At 41.7% G+C, this 15,117-nt stretch overlaps 1 protein-coding gene across 4 annotated transcripts in view; it reads right to left on the bottom strand.

Annotated features, from left to right (window-relative positions):
• LOC311257437 (uncharacterized protein) overlaps positions 1-14,110 on the bottom strand; it is a 49,292-nt gene extending 35,182 nt beyond the window's left edge. For 2 of the 4 annotated variants that reach the window (XM_084353063.1, XM_084353066.1), the window contains exon 1: positions 2,341-2,976. In XM_084353063.1, coding sequence (XP_084209189.1) covers positions 2,341-2,358 — 18 coding nt within the window. In that variant the 5' untranslated portion in view covers positions 2,359-2,976. Of the gene's footprint in view, positions 1-2,340; positions 2,977-14,000 lie in introns of those variants that run through there. The other 2 variants (XM_084353064.1, XM_084353065.1) reach the window with 2 other exon arrangements.
• Between the last annotated feature and the right edge of the window lie 1,007 nt (positions 14,111-15,117).

Here is a 15,117-nt window from a genome sequence, read left to right as displayed (position 1 = left end):
CATCAATTTTATTTTGAAATCACAGCCCTGGCTAGCAGATTTTATCAACTGTAGCTAGCTAGCTAGTCAGCTAAATTCACAGTAACTGATTTAGTAGACAGATAAGGACTTATTTTTTTAAGAGTTTGTTTTACTTGTAACAGGAAACAAGAAGTTTTTGAGAGCGAGGCCTCTTCAGTGTAGTTCAAACACAGGCTAAAGCTAACTAGCATAATGAGGTTGACTGGGACTGCTATCGTCACGAAGATTGTGATATAGTAAAATCCACACAGTAGGAAAAATACTATGCAACCCAGCAAAATAATGACCTAATGATTTGCACCCTAGTCTCGGAAGTAAGCTAATATTAGCCTACATGCCGGCATATAGCCACTTTAACTTGGTTGTCAGCAGGTAAGCTAACATTTGCAGCTAACATTAGAGCAGATAATGCAGCGCTTTACACACCGCCAAACCAAACTCTTTGTATTTTGTGTATACTTGAGCCCCATGCTGCTGTAGCAACCCTGTTTAGCAGTTACGTTAGCTTAGTGGCAGAGGGATTTTGTAAAGTTTTAGCTAATAGAGAGTAGTGTCGAAGTAGTTAATGCCCTGTGAGATTATGCTGCCTTCAAGTGGGATTGTGTGAAAAGTCCATCTGAAAGTATCCCAACTTTAAGAGTGGACATTTTCTGATGGACAACCAATGGACATGTTGTCTTTTTTTTTTTCGTTAGTCATTTTTAAACACAACATTGAAACAAACAAAAGAAGAAAATAATTTCTGAACATGTAATGTTATAGCCTGACAGAGCTGTCTAGGGACCCACTTAAAGTTGCTGTAAGCGTCATTTTAGCTAACTTCCTGTCCGTTTTGCAGTTAGCAATCCCCTATGAAACCACATGAAGACAGTTCTCTGTCCTGATTGTATTAAGTTGGCAGGGATACCAGAAAATGTATTTTCTCTTATGCTACATGAGCAGGGAGAGGAGAGACATGGGATACTGACCAAATACTAACAGTGATTTACTGCTGGAATATAGAGCTATTTAACACTTATTTTAAAGAAAATATATCACTTACAGCAACTTTAATTAACAAACATATGATGGAGCCACTTCCTGTGTTGCATTTGTCTGTGTACTGACAAAAGGTAGAAGTTAGTGATCGTCGCTATAACTTATAAGTTATATAGGAAGTGATTCAATCACTCATGGTTTCGGTATGAACCGATACCAGGAGAACACAATTGTGGTTCTTCAGTTGGATCTGTGTGTCGCTGTCTTGCAGCACATCCCCTCTCTTAATTCACTCTCTTTGTCTGTGGCACACACACAAACAAAATGTTTGTCTAAGTCAACTCTAGTGAGTGGGCCATAAAAGCTTGTATTGTTGTCACGTCATGAGTCTGAAAGCCTTACAGACAAAGAAAGTAGAAGGGGGTATCAGTGCGCCCAACACCACATCTCCACAGCTCTGGTACGAAAAAAGATACTTTACTGTAGTCAGAAAGCTAAAGGCACTCATTATGCTAACCCTCTGTGGTGCGATCATACTGCCAAGCCCGGAGTCCTATATATAACCAATTCAAAGCATTACAATCACTGAGGACTTCTATCAGCTGTAACAGAAAACACTCACTCAAATTTAAATGAGGAAAAAGTCTAATATGGAGCTACAACACGACGTGATCCCGCGTCTTCCAGATTCTCCTACATACAAAACAAAAGCAAACTCAGTTCTGGGATTTATCGCTCGCTTCCAGAGTAAACTGAGTCTCTTCAGTCAATCAGCTCTGAGTCACACAGCTGACTGTCAGCTCCAACAACAAGCCATCAATTGTCTCAATAAACAAAAGAGAAACAAAAGTTTGATTAGACAGCTGCAACAAAGGACTCTGGGAAAACCCCCAACATGCAAATTGTCAGCACTTAGTTGTGGTCAACATGTATTCCTCTTCAGAACAAGAAGTGGCCAGTTGTGAATTAAGCATTAAGTAACAGAGCCTGTTAACACATGTTGCGTTGTTAATACTACAAGCAGCGCCTGGCTTCTATTAAGATGTAATGATGTGTTGAAAATGGAAAATTCCTTTAAACAGACAGATAACACCCCTGTCCTGTGACACAGATCTGAAGATCATGTTCGTACTTATGTGAACGGGCGGTTTGATGAAGCAATAGGTGAGTAATATCAAACTGTCAGGTGTGATGCAGAGGCAAGATTTGGCAATCTTCGGGAAACATCTTATGGCTGATTTTGTAACCAACCAATGTTATTTCATCATTGTATAATGTACTGGTATCTGCTGGAAAACCTAATGCAATTTAAAATCCAATGGAATTCAATAAATAACTTACTTCCTGCTCTTGAAGCATCCATACATCCCAGCCATGTTGTAAAAGTGAAGAAGAGTCTTTCCCAGAACAAAACACTTCTTCCTCCTTTGTCAAATAAAAGCCTTTTCCCTGGTTTGTCCAAGAGTGGGATATAAAACCTTCAGATCCAACACCTTGAGGTGTTGCTCCACATCAGACTCCCTTTGCTTCCTGAAAGCCAAAGACTGAAGACTCCACAACAGATCGTCCTCTCCTCCCAGTCAAACCATGTCCTGAGGTTCCTCCCCCTTTCAAGCTCCTCTAAAGTCAAACTTCATACAGAGCTCCCTTCTCCAAAATCTGGCAGCAGAGGCACAACAGCAAGCCAATCTTAACCACGCCAGTGCTCACATACAACAGCAGCCAGAGTGGGATTATAACAGGATCAGGATATCACACAAGGAGCACTGAATTATAGGAACAGAAGTTTGAAAAACAGGAATCTTCTCTTCAAATGTGTCCTCACAAACAGGGAAAAAAAGCTTTTCCTGTAAGATTGCGTCTCACAGAGGAAGCATAGTAGAAAAAAATCCCTGGATTGGTACAATATGGTGGAGAGCTAGAGGGAAAACAATTGACTAAATGACTGAGTGAGTGGCTGCTGCATGCCTCACTCCTCTCCCCGCGGCCACCACTGCTGGTAATGCAGGAGAGGGAGGGCTGGAGGAGGGAAGAGGATGAGGAGGGAGGAGAGAGGGAGGAGGGAAGTGTGAACAAGAGACTGCCCCCCATGACCTGATCCTCTTTGTTTCCCTCTCCAGGGTTAGTGTTGTACAAAATGATGTCTGTTGTAAACTGACTGATGGCAAGATTTTATTTCTCTGGTGAAAATGCATTAAGTGTGGGCGCGACGTGTGTAACTTTGACGGCCATATTGGCGGACCACGCTAGCTAGACAATAGTAGCCTATCGTGGGAAGTCTTTAGGTATATTTGTAGCTAACTTGTCGCTAGCTAGTTCGAGTGAGCTGACACCACTGTCTTGATTAGCAGTTAGCATAATGTGGCCAGTAGCTTGAACGTTCATGTTAACATTAACATCAGTTATAGTAACAATTTAAAAAGGTGCTCTTACTAGAGATAAAAACTTGTAAGACGACAACTCACCTCAGCACTATGGAGTGTTTTAGCATCTTTTAGCTCATTGTTTCCATTTTACAGCCAATAACTTTACTGCTTTGCATCACTCTCACTGTATTCATCAGCATTGTTTCCAGCTAAACAGGGCAGCTGCTCTAACAAACGTGGACAAACTATTCACCTTTGTCTCAATAGCCTACTTCGCTAACGTTCGCTAATATGCAGTAGGCTATACAGACACCTGTGCAACTATTTACTGGATGTTTGAAGCAAGATGTACTGTATTTGTGTACGTTGTTTTTTCTGTGTCCATCACTTGAAGAACTGAAGTGCAGTATATTGATGAACCTTGAGACTGATTTATTGTTCTGTTTCTGATCAGAGTTAAGGCTATTTAAGAAAACACAACACAACTTATGCTTACTATCCAGTGGATGACGCTTCACAGGCAGCTCACTCTCATTGGCTATTTCTCTCAGGTTTCTTCTCAGTATTCCGTCTCCGTTCCTTTCACGCTACAGGATTTCAAGTCATCAATATCGATATTAAGGATTAGAAACCTGGGAGACTCTGATCCAGTTGGTAACATTAAGATTGCGTCTGTAAAACCCATCACAATGCAGGATCATTTGGGCAGATTAATCTGTTCAGACCAGCCTTGAATCAGAAAACACTCGAGCTATTGTTGGGAGGGGCGAACTGTGTCTGGTTCCAGCCATACGGGGACATATTGGATTGGATCCAGTCCTTGGGCTCCATTTAGTATAGACCATCCTGGTACATTGTGTTGTTCTACTTTCATATAATGGATTAGCATTTTCAAAATGAATCAATATTGAGCACTTAGTGATGACAGCATCGATTCTTTCAGTTGACAGATGCGTGTGATGGGACCTCCATAATGGAGATGGCAGGTTGCAGTGAATGTTGAATAAAAGTAGAGACAGCGTTCATCAGAAGTATCTCCCTGATATCAGGGAGATACTGATATGTTGTGCAGCTTGTTTGAGTTAAGTCAATTGGCCCACTCCTGCATGTCACAGAGCCTCATGTTAATCATTGTATCCGTCTCAGTAGGGGGCCTAGCGGTCGCGCAACAGCCTGTCGCAGCTAATCACTATAAGCAGGGAGCTTATCTACCCACAGCCACTACAGCCCCGAGTGCTTATGTGTGTGTGGCTGCGAGGTGACACAAGGGCTGATCATGAGATTCCCTGCTGCTAGATCCTCTCAGACACATACAATCAAGAGAAGGAGTCAATTTTAGTGACCTGGCCAGCTCACTTAACGATCACTGTAGGATCAATCAGACTTTTAAATCATCATCTACCACAAGGTCTGTCTTTACATTTTGTAATAGTCTTAGTGAGATTTCCAGTGAAAGCTGGATGATTTACCTCTACCGAAAAAACGCTTTGTCACCCAATAGCACGTCTGAACTGAATCCTATTACACAACAACAGAGAGCGTCATCTTAATTGGACTGAGAACATGACAGAAACATCTAAATCACATTAATCATCAGAGCATTCATGGACGAGTGGTGATGGTGGAGTGAGTTTCTCAATCCCAACATGCCCAGACTGAATGTTGTCTGTGTGATTCATTTTTTAAAATTTCAAACATGTTGAAATTGATCGAAGCTGGCCAAGTCACTTGAGCATTTGTGTGTGTGTGTGTGTGTGTGTGTGTGTGTGGGTGGGTGCATGTGCACGAATGTGTCAGTGTAAACAAAGACAGAGTCAGTGTGTATCAGTTCCAGAGCTCAGCAGCTCCGTTTCAACAGCATAAAACACAAACACACAGTCGCTAAGATCAGTTTTGGCACGCTGTGATAGAGAAATTCCTTCTCACACAAACACACACACACTGCTCTCTATAGAAACGTCTACCACATGACATTGCCAAGAAACAGCCAGGAAGGACCATCTGAGGGTGAAGCAGTGTTGACAGAGGATTTCCACTATATTAATGTATGTGCTAATCAGTGCTTCCACCAATGCGTTTGGTGTCGCCTCGGCTTTGTTTGAGATTAATTCCAGGAACGAAGATCTCGGGATTTCCCATTCTGAATCTCTCCGTCTTTCGCTGCAGCCGGGACGTCAGACACTCAGGAAATTGAATAAATCTGTCAGATAAATCTACACAGAGTACATGATCTCCTTTTTCCCGTTTCAGAAGGATACAAACTTTAATTTCTTACATTTTTATTGCTCGGTGCTGCAGCAAGAGTGATGTGTTGCTACAGCCTGACGGAACCGATTTGAAAGAGAAACTTAAGATGAGAACATGAGAATATTCTGAAAACAAAAAAAGCTTCAAAATCAAAGACAAAGTCAAACACATCCAGTCTCACATAAAACTGGGTCAAACTAATTAGACAGGTTAAGATGTGTTCGGCTGCCAGACAGAGGAGGAGGCAGTGATGCAGAGGTTTGATTGAGCAACACACCACCGACTGATGCATGTATTCAGATGCAAAATATCAGGATCTGCACTGTCACTTCTATTGAGGCTAGCTAGCTGATTAAAAACAAAAGGTAGATACTAAAGATTCACTGAAGACTGAAATTACTGGTGCAACCATGTTGAATAAGTATGAATCATCACTACCAAATGAGGCAATCTGCAAGTGCTGAAACACTTGGTGGAGTAATCAATTAGGGAATTGACAGAAAGCTACTCAAAACTAAATGTAATCAAGGTGTTAAAGTCATCAAGCGTTGCTCTCGGGTTCAAGTTTAAAAAACGTAACTATTTGAGGAAAGCTTCAGCAGCTCTAGAAAATTGTGAAGGCCATTTTTCACCAGTTTTTTGATTAAATGATAAATTGATTACATAAATTGCAGCCGTAATAAGAGCACGCATTCATCATCCGTCCAACTTTACATCGAAAAGTCAGACAGTTTCATCTTTACATTGCCCCAATTCAATAAAGTGTTGTAGTCAAGACCACCCAAACCAGGACCAAGACCAGAGTGTATCAAGACCAAGTCAAGAAGGGTTTGGACAAAGTCAAGACCAAAACCAAGGCAGGAAACTGCCTCGACTTCCCTTATAAACCACCATTAAGCACAGCATGTATCAAACAATCATACAATACAGTGATGACCCTGACAGTTGTGGTCTTGGCTGGTTTTGAAATAAATTCCTGTTTTTTTGAGACCAAGACAAGGCCGAGCAAAGACGTAGCCGATTCCGAGACGAGACCAAGACCTTCAAAAAGTGGTCTTGAGACCATGACTGATTTCGAGTACTATAACACTACTATCAATGCAATATTTTTAGCACCAGCCAACAACACGATTGTACATCATGCAATCAAGTCTCATAACCTGTATGGAACAACATTTTAAAGCTGCTTTTTTGATTTGTGACCACAAGGGGGCTGTAAACACGTCATTGACATATTATCACATTTAAAAGCCGTTACTGTGAACATGTTAGCAAACTAGGAAACATGTGTCTCTTTAGATATTAAATGCTAAACTTCATTCACTATCCAGTTACTAACGTTTTGTATATCATGTGGTGCAGTGCAGGTAGTGTACAGCGAGTTAATCAGAACTGTTTCACAGGCTGAAAACAACACTCTTGAGAGCGGTGAGACTAAACCAAAAATTGTTTCTGGCTGTAGAAACCTGAACATTGAACTGTAAGGTGCCACAAAGCTGTGCACAACTGAGGGGAGCTGCACAGTTGGATAGATTATCTGCAGGTCTCCCACCATGAGCAACCTCTTTCACCTTACACGTAGTCATTTGACCCATTGGCATCAGTCACAGCACACCCAATCCAGGCATGTTGCTTTGCTTTCAAAGTGGGAAAATGAACTCTTTTGCGAAGGAATCTAAATACACCCCTGTGGAGGGAGATTTATGACCCCCATTTCAATATATGAAACACCTGGTTCCTCACTCGTGTTCCCTTCCAAAAATCAACAGGAGGACTTTTTCAAAACACATCAATGTCTCTGGGTATGCGTACGAATTTCTAAATGTTGACACTTCAAAACGGATCCAAGAGCATGGTGCAATTCTTCATTATATGTGTAAATGTGCATGAGTGTGTGTGTGTAAATGTGTGTATGCATGTATCAATCATACAGCTTTCTGTTTATAGAGCCAAGAGGAATGTCGGTCGGTTTCCCTACGAAGAAAAAAAAAGTGGATGTTGGTATTTCCTGAAACGGCCAGGAGTCTGGACCCACTGAAACTAGAGAGAGGGTGGGGGGGTGACACCAACGGGAAGACAAACTGCACGTCTGTCCTATCAATGATTATTATCGTTTCCTTATCTGTGTGGAGCCGATTCATTTCACAGTTTTTGACTTCATGACATACAAATAGTCACGTGCAGACCAATTTGAATGCCAGTAAAAGTCTAACAGCTCTTCTCAACAAAATGTCTGATGGCTGGATTCCATTTAGCTGCTTCAGTTTAAGGTCCTGGGGCCAGTTTCACACAGATATTTCAGACTGATTTATAGTTTGAGGCCACTTTTGCTCTGAAAGTCAGGTACTCTCCCCCAGGCGCACCATGACCCGGGTCAAAAATCATTGACACCTGCTGACCGGCAGAATAGAAGGAAACACAGCTCATAATTTGTGGTTTTGTCAAAAACATTGTGGAGCAAATAATGAGAAGGGAACAAGTTTTGAGAGAGCATACAGACCTGTTGGAAATACAGAGCAGTGAGGAATCATCAGTGGTTTTCATTTAACCGAGGGAACCATCTCGAGCCTGACTGATGAGTTGGCAGAAGTATGGAGCACTTCCACCGCAGCTCAGCTCTGCTACAGGTCTGTGCTACACTGAGGTTTAAGGCAAATGGAAATGCTTGTATTTTCACTCTCTGCTGAATTTTTACATTAAAATGTCCTTGTGACTGTTAAATTCTTTATAATTTTGGGCTGATGTGGCTGTTCTGTCAGTAATGTTTTAAGAAGTTTTAACTTACCCAGAATTCATAACAAAGTAGTCCTATTTAAAAGGGCAATACGTAAGAATTTTGTTAAAAACATTTAAAAAAATGAACTGAAATCATCAACTGAATGTGAATAAATAAGAGTTTTGATGTCATGGTGTCTGTTTATTGTGTTGCAGAGAAGTTACCATGCTAAGCCAACACACATCCCCCAGACCGGACTGCTAGCTTCATGGCTACCTGAGCTAACTAGCTAATGGCAGCTACAGTCAGAGGCAGTTAGTGGTTACATTGGTGATATGCTGCTCCTTATTTGCTTTGTGTATGAATACGACAGGTAACCAATTCTTAAATAGACGACTATTTAAAATCTGATTATTAGTTAAAGGTGCAGTATGTAAGAATTGGACACCTGTTGAATTTATACCCCCAACAAACAGGGGAAGCATCTCACCTTCCCGCTGATTTCTATTTATACATCCATGACTGCAGCTACCGTTTGCTTGTTAGCTCAGTTAGCGGTGCAGCTGGCTGGACTACTTGGAGAGTATTGGTGTTTACACAGCTAGCACAGGAGCTTTGGACCGCTTGGAGAAAGAGGTTTTCAGGCCCGGGGCTAGCTGGTTAGCATGCTAACATCAGTAGATATATCTGCAAAATAGTACATAGATATCTTTAACATAATGTCGACACTGTTAATTCTTCACATTCTGATGATAATAGTTGCTAATTTTTTAATGTTTAACCAAAATTCTTAGATATTGCACCTTTAAGATGCAGTACAATCTTTGTGAAACTGGCCCTGAGTATTTATCAAACTGGCTCATTGTCTCATCTTCGCTTTTCCCACTACGCTCCAAAATGTCTGCTAATAAAAAGGCCAATTCTTCATCAATGGGTTAACAGATTAACACTCATTCTTAGATACAAAACAGTACAAACCCCCGCTGTGCCGATGCAGGGGCCTCATTGAAACAAACGAGGGACTTTTATTTTTCACACGGTGCTTCCGTTTATCTTTCCATGACCTATAATTCATGTGTGATAAAGAGACCAGGATCAACCTCAGATATGATGCTGATAAAAGTCTGACCGCTACAAACGTTTGAAGGGCAGAACGTTGCATTTTGTTTCCACACAGATTCACAGAAGTGTTTAATTGTGGTGGTTTTTTTCGCTCACCGACACTAAAACAACCTCTACCGCCTGAATTCCCCCAGTTAGATCTCTGGACTTGTGGTCGACAAAGAGGCCATGCGTGCTTTTCTTCCCTCTCCTCGCTCTTCTCTATTCTTTCCATCCCCTTCCTCATCTCCATCACTTCTTTTCCCTCTGCTGGCTGGAGTCCCTCTCGCTCACCCCTGCAATGCCTTCTCCCTCTCCTCTGTTTTGTGGTTTCTCTGTCTCCTATTCTCTCCATTACAACATGCACAGGCTGATCCAGATCTCTCTCTGTGCAGAGGAGGAGGGGAGCTCTCTGAATTCCACCTCACATCTGGAAACCATCTTCTCTCTCTCTCTCTTCTCTCCCTCTTTTTGCCAAACTCTCGCCCCCTCTCTCTCCCTCGCTCGCTCTCTATGTTGTAATGTAAATAGCCCTGTAATCATACTCCTTCCCTCAGTCTGCCGTACTGGGTGGTGTGTGTTTGTGTGTGTGTGTGTGCGCAAGCTCTTACACAGAACACACTCCTCCAACAAGCTAAGATCTCTTCTTCTTTCTCCACATCTCAGGTCCCAGCTGAGCTTTATGGGGCGATAAAAACAGAGCAACTGTCTTCACCGCTGCTCGCTCACACACCTATTCTGTGTGTGTGTGTGTTGAAGCAACAGTGGCGACACGAGCAATTAATTCAAAGTGTTTAACTGAGCGACGACGACCTAATAACCCTAAACTGAGCAACGAGACACAGATGATGGTTCTTGTCAGTGAGCTCGTCATCAGGTTTAAGCAGGGTTGAATTTTTATGGTAACAGCCGACTTCGACCTGGCAGATTCATATACAATAGTATGTTAACCTTGTTTTAACAGTATCTTCAGGTTATGTACTGCAGAGAGACACAATCAGGACTTACACATTCCTCTCTCCTTTCCTCCACTATGATCTAACCTCCTGGTGATGTCTCTGGGCAGTAAATGCTGTTTATTATGTCTATGTAAATAAACAGGCGACTGCCAAGTATTCTCTATTCAGTTCTTTTGACTCAAGTAAATATAACATTGCAAAAATGCTTGGAAAACCCAAAACTCAGTACTGAGAGGGACGCACATCCACAGAAATTTGAGAGTCGATATCAAAAATTAAGCTTTTATCATCCAGTCATTATCTCTGAAGGGATAGTCGCTTCACACGAATCCTATGAATGTTTGCCCTGTTCCCCTTCACTTCAGCGTATACTGTATAAAATACAGATGGAGCTTCTGGGTCTAAAAAGTGAAGCCAATATCAAAGTTCCCTAAATCTGCTTTCTTTCCCATGGCCAGTGGGGGCAGCTCTGCTGGTTGCATAAAGAAGTTCAATTGTAGTTCATATAGGCTTATGAGAAAATGATGCTACTTCATGCTTGATTTATTACCTCAGAAAATACTTTCCTAATGAGTTTATGATCTTAATCGCTAGTTTCAAGTCTTCTTCAACACAGCATGATGTTCATTTATTAAATTATGGTCTCGTTTACAGTAAAATAGACAATAAAGTAGGGTATGCTTTAGGGCAGGGCTACTTCACCATTGACAAGCTGTTATCACAGTGTGTCCTCTGGTTCTCAGTCAGATCCAATCAGTATCCTCGCCAGCTCCACCCTCTCATCCAAATATAGTTACTTCAAGCATGTGTCTCCTGTTTCGGTGCAATCTCCAGCTAATTCAGGCTGACTCGCAGGTCAGAGCTCACCTTCTACAGAGTGTTTCACTGCCATGTTTACTACACCGTTATAGCACCTGGCTGCAAACTCCAGTGTTCCTCATACAGACTGCTTCCAGTGATCGTTCTGATCAATATTCATTTGTTCCCCACATCAGAAATGTGACATGTGTCCTGAAGTTAGTGCTGGGCAATGTCATCGAACAGAAGACCGACATAACCGTACCTTTAGACAATGAAACATTCACTTTTCCTGACATGACCAAGATTCAAATTGGCATGTGCAAACACCTACTTAACATGTCAACCCATTATTAAAGAGGCACTCTAACAAGGGACAAACATCTGTGCAGCAGAGGCTGAGATATTCTTACTTTTACTTCGTTGTATGGGTCAAGTTCCAGAAAAACTGGATGCTAGCACAACAGCCACCCCAGCCACCGTCTGTTCACCCTGCTGCCTTCTGGCAAAAGATACAGAAGTATCTGCTGCCATACCACCAGACTACAGAGCAGCTTCTTTCCTGAGACTCTTCAGTAATTCATCCTCAACACTCCACCATAAAAATAGTCTTTTTTTCTAGTATAGCATTAAAAGTCCAATTTGTAAGAAAGTCAAATACGGACGCTTTGGGATTGTAGGTTGGGTTTTGACAAATTGGACCTTTAAAAGGACTACAATGTGCTTTAAAATGAACCTTGAACCTTAACTGCTACAATCCCCATAATACAACCAACAACTTAATTTTGTTTGAGCCTCCTTGCCTGGTAAATGTAATCTTACGTGCCAGATGGTTTGTTGTACAGAGCCATCAAGGGAAAGTGCAAAGGGCAGAAAAAAGGCAGGTACTGTCAAAAAATACTTGGTAGGGGACTGAATGAACCGTGTTCATCACCATCTATCCTGGGTGAGTAGTAGGGGAATGCAACCATTGGGGGAGCCAGTTGCTAATTCAAAGTCAAGAGAAGAGTGAAAACATTTGTTTTCTTTCCGATGGCCAGTAGGGGCAACTCCAGTCGCTTCTCTCACTGGTCGTCACACCTAAACAACGTCTATAGCTGCCAATAGTTCCTCATAGGACTCTAACTGGTTCGATGCCTGTGCGTTTGGCTGCAGGAACACAACTTGAAGCGTTGCAAGATGGATTCTGGATCTCTTCCAACAGGTTTTAGTTGTAGTAGCCATGACAAATACACTGACCTGCCCTATAATGAAGCAGGAAACAGTTCAGGACTCAGAGTCTCAAATCGGCTTCCACAGAGGCTGTACACAGTGCAGGGGACAAACCACAAACATGCATGTAGCCGAGGGCATTCGGGCAGACACAGAGCAGGACACGCTGACAGCAGAGCCACATGTCTAATTGACTAATTGTGTATCAGCGAAGAATCATGATGGGATTTCCTCGCAGAGAGGAACAGTAAACAGGACACGTCTGTGAGACGTTGTTCAATGACCCAGTGACAGATGACCTGATCAGCCCTCTAATCAGGAAGGCAGCGACAGTTGACAGGCCACACACGCAAACACAGGCATATTTATTCATCAAGCTTCTCAGCCAGATTACCTACTCTGATGCCCTTAAGCTCATGTAACCTCGTCCAGTGTGATAATGCTAACTCGATTTACTGCAAAAGACCAGTCCACCATCTATCATCTACCATTTATCAGGAGGCTTTGAAAAGATCTGCTTTATCGTCATTTACAGCACAAAGACACTCTGCCATCAGACGTATTGCTCTACTACAGTATGAGGCTCGGGTCAGCTGAGTCCTGATCAATAGAGCCTTTCATCCCCTCACGCTGACACACAACATGAATCTATTCTGAATCACTCACTGTCTGTGTTCTGGATTACAGTGGTTCACACACTGAAAAATAACTGTGTAATCTGGACTGTCCTTGACCTGCCTCTACCAAACACTGAGCTCACACACACACACACACACACACACACACACACACACACACACCATCACATCGAGGGAGCGTGTGTGTGATGTCACAGTATTACAGCATGGTGAAGAATGGGTGACTGTAGAGAAAAGGGTACAATATGACTTCAAGTTAATTGTTAAATGACCTACTATGAGGAGAAAGTGATCAATTTAAAGAAAACCAGGGTCCTATTGAGAAATTGGCTAATTTAAGAAAGTTCACCCTAAACCTTATTGTGCAATATGCAATAGATTTCAACCTGAAACACATTTTAATGACCTAAATTCATACAGAATAAATCATAATAAGTAGTAAACTTTTAACTGACCTAGCACAGTTTTGTTGTGTTGACTAATTAAATTAAAAAATCTATTTTTTGTCTGTGTTTAAAAGTCATTACTTTGCAGGTAAAGTTTTGTCTAACAGTAAAAAAAAAAACACATTTACAGTTCAGACAACGTTGAAACAGAACATTTCTGGAAAGTTGGTAAATATAAATCAAAGCAAACTCAATTCTCAGCTGGAATATGGTTGAGTTGTTCCCAACCAAACCCTTAAAAACTCACAATTTGACTTCCAAGAACTCTTCAGAATAATTAAAGCCCACACACATCGCCCCAGTGCTGCCAGTAACTCATCATAAACCAAACACAAAACACATTGAACAACTCAAACCGATGCACAAACAAAAGCAAAGCATTGCAGGACACTGTATCGACCGCATGTATCGATCAGCAGTCCAACATCATAAACTCCCCGCAGCCCAATAACTCATGTCGGCTCTAACACAGCTCAAGTCGCTCCGCCACAGTCCAGTTAAAGCCCGTGAACACTTACTGTGTCGGCTGTAGCTCAAACGGTCTCAGAGTGAAGTCATCCCTCAGAGACTGAAACCAAGACATCAGCGCTCTTAGTGCATTAATGATTGGATTATTTGTCCCAGTCCTGCCCTGGCGTCCGAGGCTACGCTGCTGCGTTCAGGGCCGGCTCGGAGTGTAGCCCACAAGTAGAGAGAGAAAAAATAAAGGGAACCCGTGACTTGCATATCATTACAACGCAACTGTGCATCAAATAATCTGAGTGGCACTGTAGATTTAGGCTTGTGACTTGCAGAGTATAATTACATGAAACAAATGAGTTTATATTTAGGGTCCACGTCACTAATCCTGAAGTAATTTTCAGATTATTAAATAAAGAGTTGGAATATATAGTGTGTTTCACCTCGTTTGCCATCTGATAGTCCAAATTAATGTCCTTACATTAAGGCAAGGCTGAATATGCACTTCTGAGCAGGTTGCTAATGTTAGTTGTGACCTTAAATTAATGAAATGTTAAAGGTGCAATATGTCAGAATTAGCCACCTGTCGAATTCATACTCAAAACAAATAGGGGGCAGTATATCACCAGAGCAACCACTAACTGCTGCTAACTGTAGCTGCTGTTAGCTAGTTAGCTCAGTAAGCCGTGCAGCTAGCGGTCTGGACTGAAGCTCGGAGTACCGGGGAAGTGTACAGGCACTTTGGCCAAAGACGGGCCGCGGCTAGCTGGTTAACATGCTAACTTTAGAAGATAGCTCTGCAACACAAGACAGCTGTAATGATGTCAAAACTCTTATTTCTTCGCATTCTGTTGATGATTTCTAATTTGTGATTTGTGATGTTATCAACTAAAATCTTGCATACTGCTCCTTTAATTGGCAGATTGAGCTATGATGATTATATCTGTTGCATTTTACAATTAAACAATTTCCCCCCTGGGGATTAATAAAGTATTCTGATTCTGATTCTGATGATTTTCTTTGTGGGGTATTCACTAAAATAAGCACTTTTAAAAATCATACTTTCTCAAATACATAAATGCACACATAGAGGAACAGAATCATAGAGAGGCCAGACAATGGCAATAAACAAAACAGAACAAAATTTGTCATTTGACATATATGACTATTATAAAG

This window comes from Pagrus pagrus, assembly GCF_965226575.1.
Source record: "Pagrus pagrus genome assembly, chromosome: 5".
Classification (NCBI taxonomy): domain Eukaryota; kingdom Metazoa; phylum Chordata; class Actinopteri; order Spariformes; family Sparidae; genus Pagrus; species Pagrus pagrus.
Note: the sequence above shows the minus strand (reverse complement) of the source record. Positions and strands in the feature narration are given on the sequence as shown.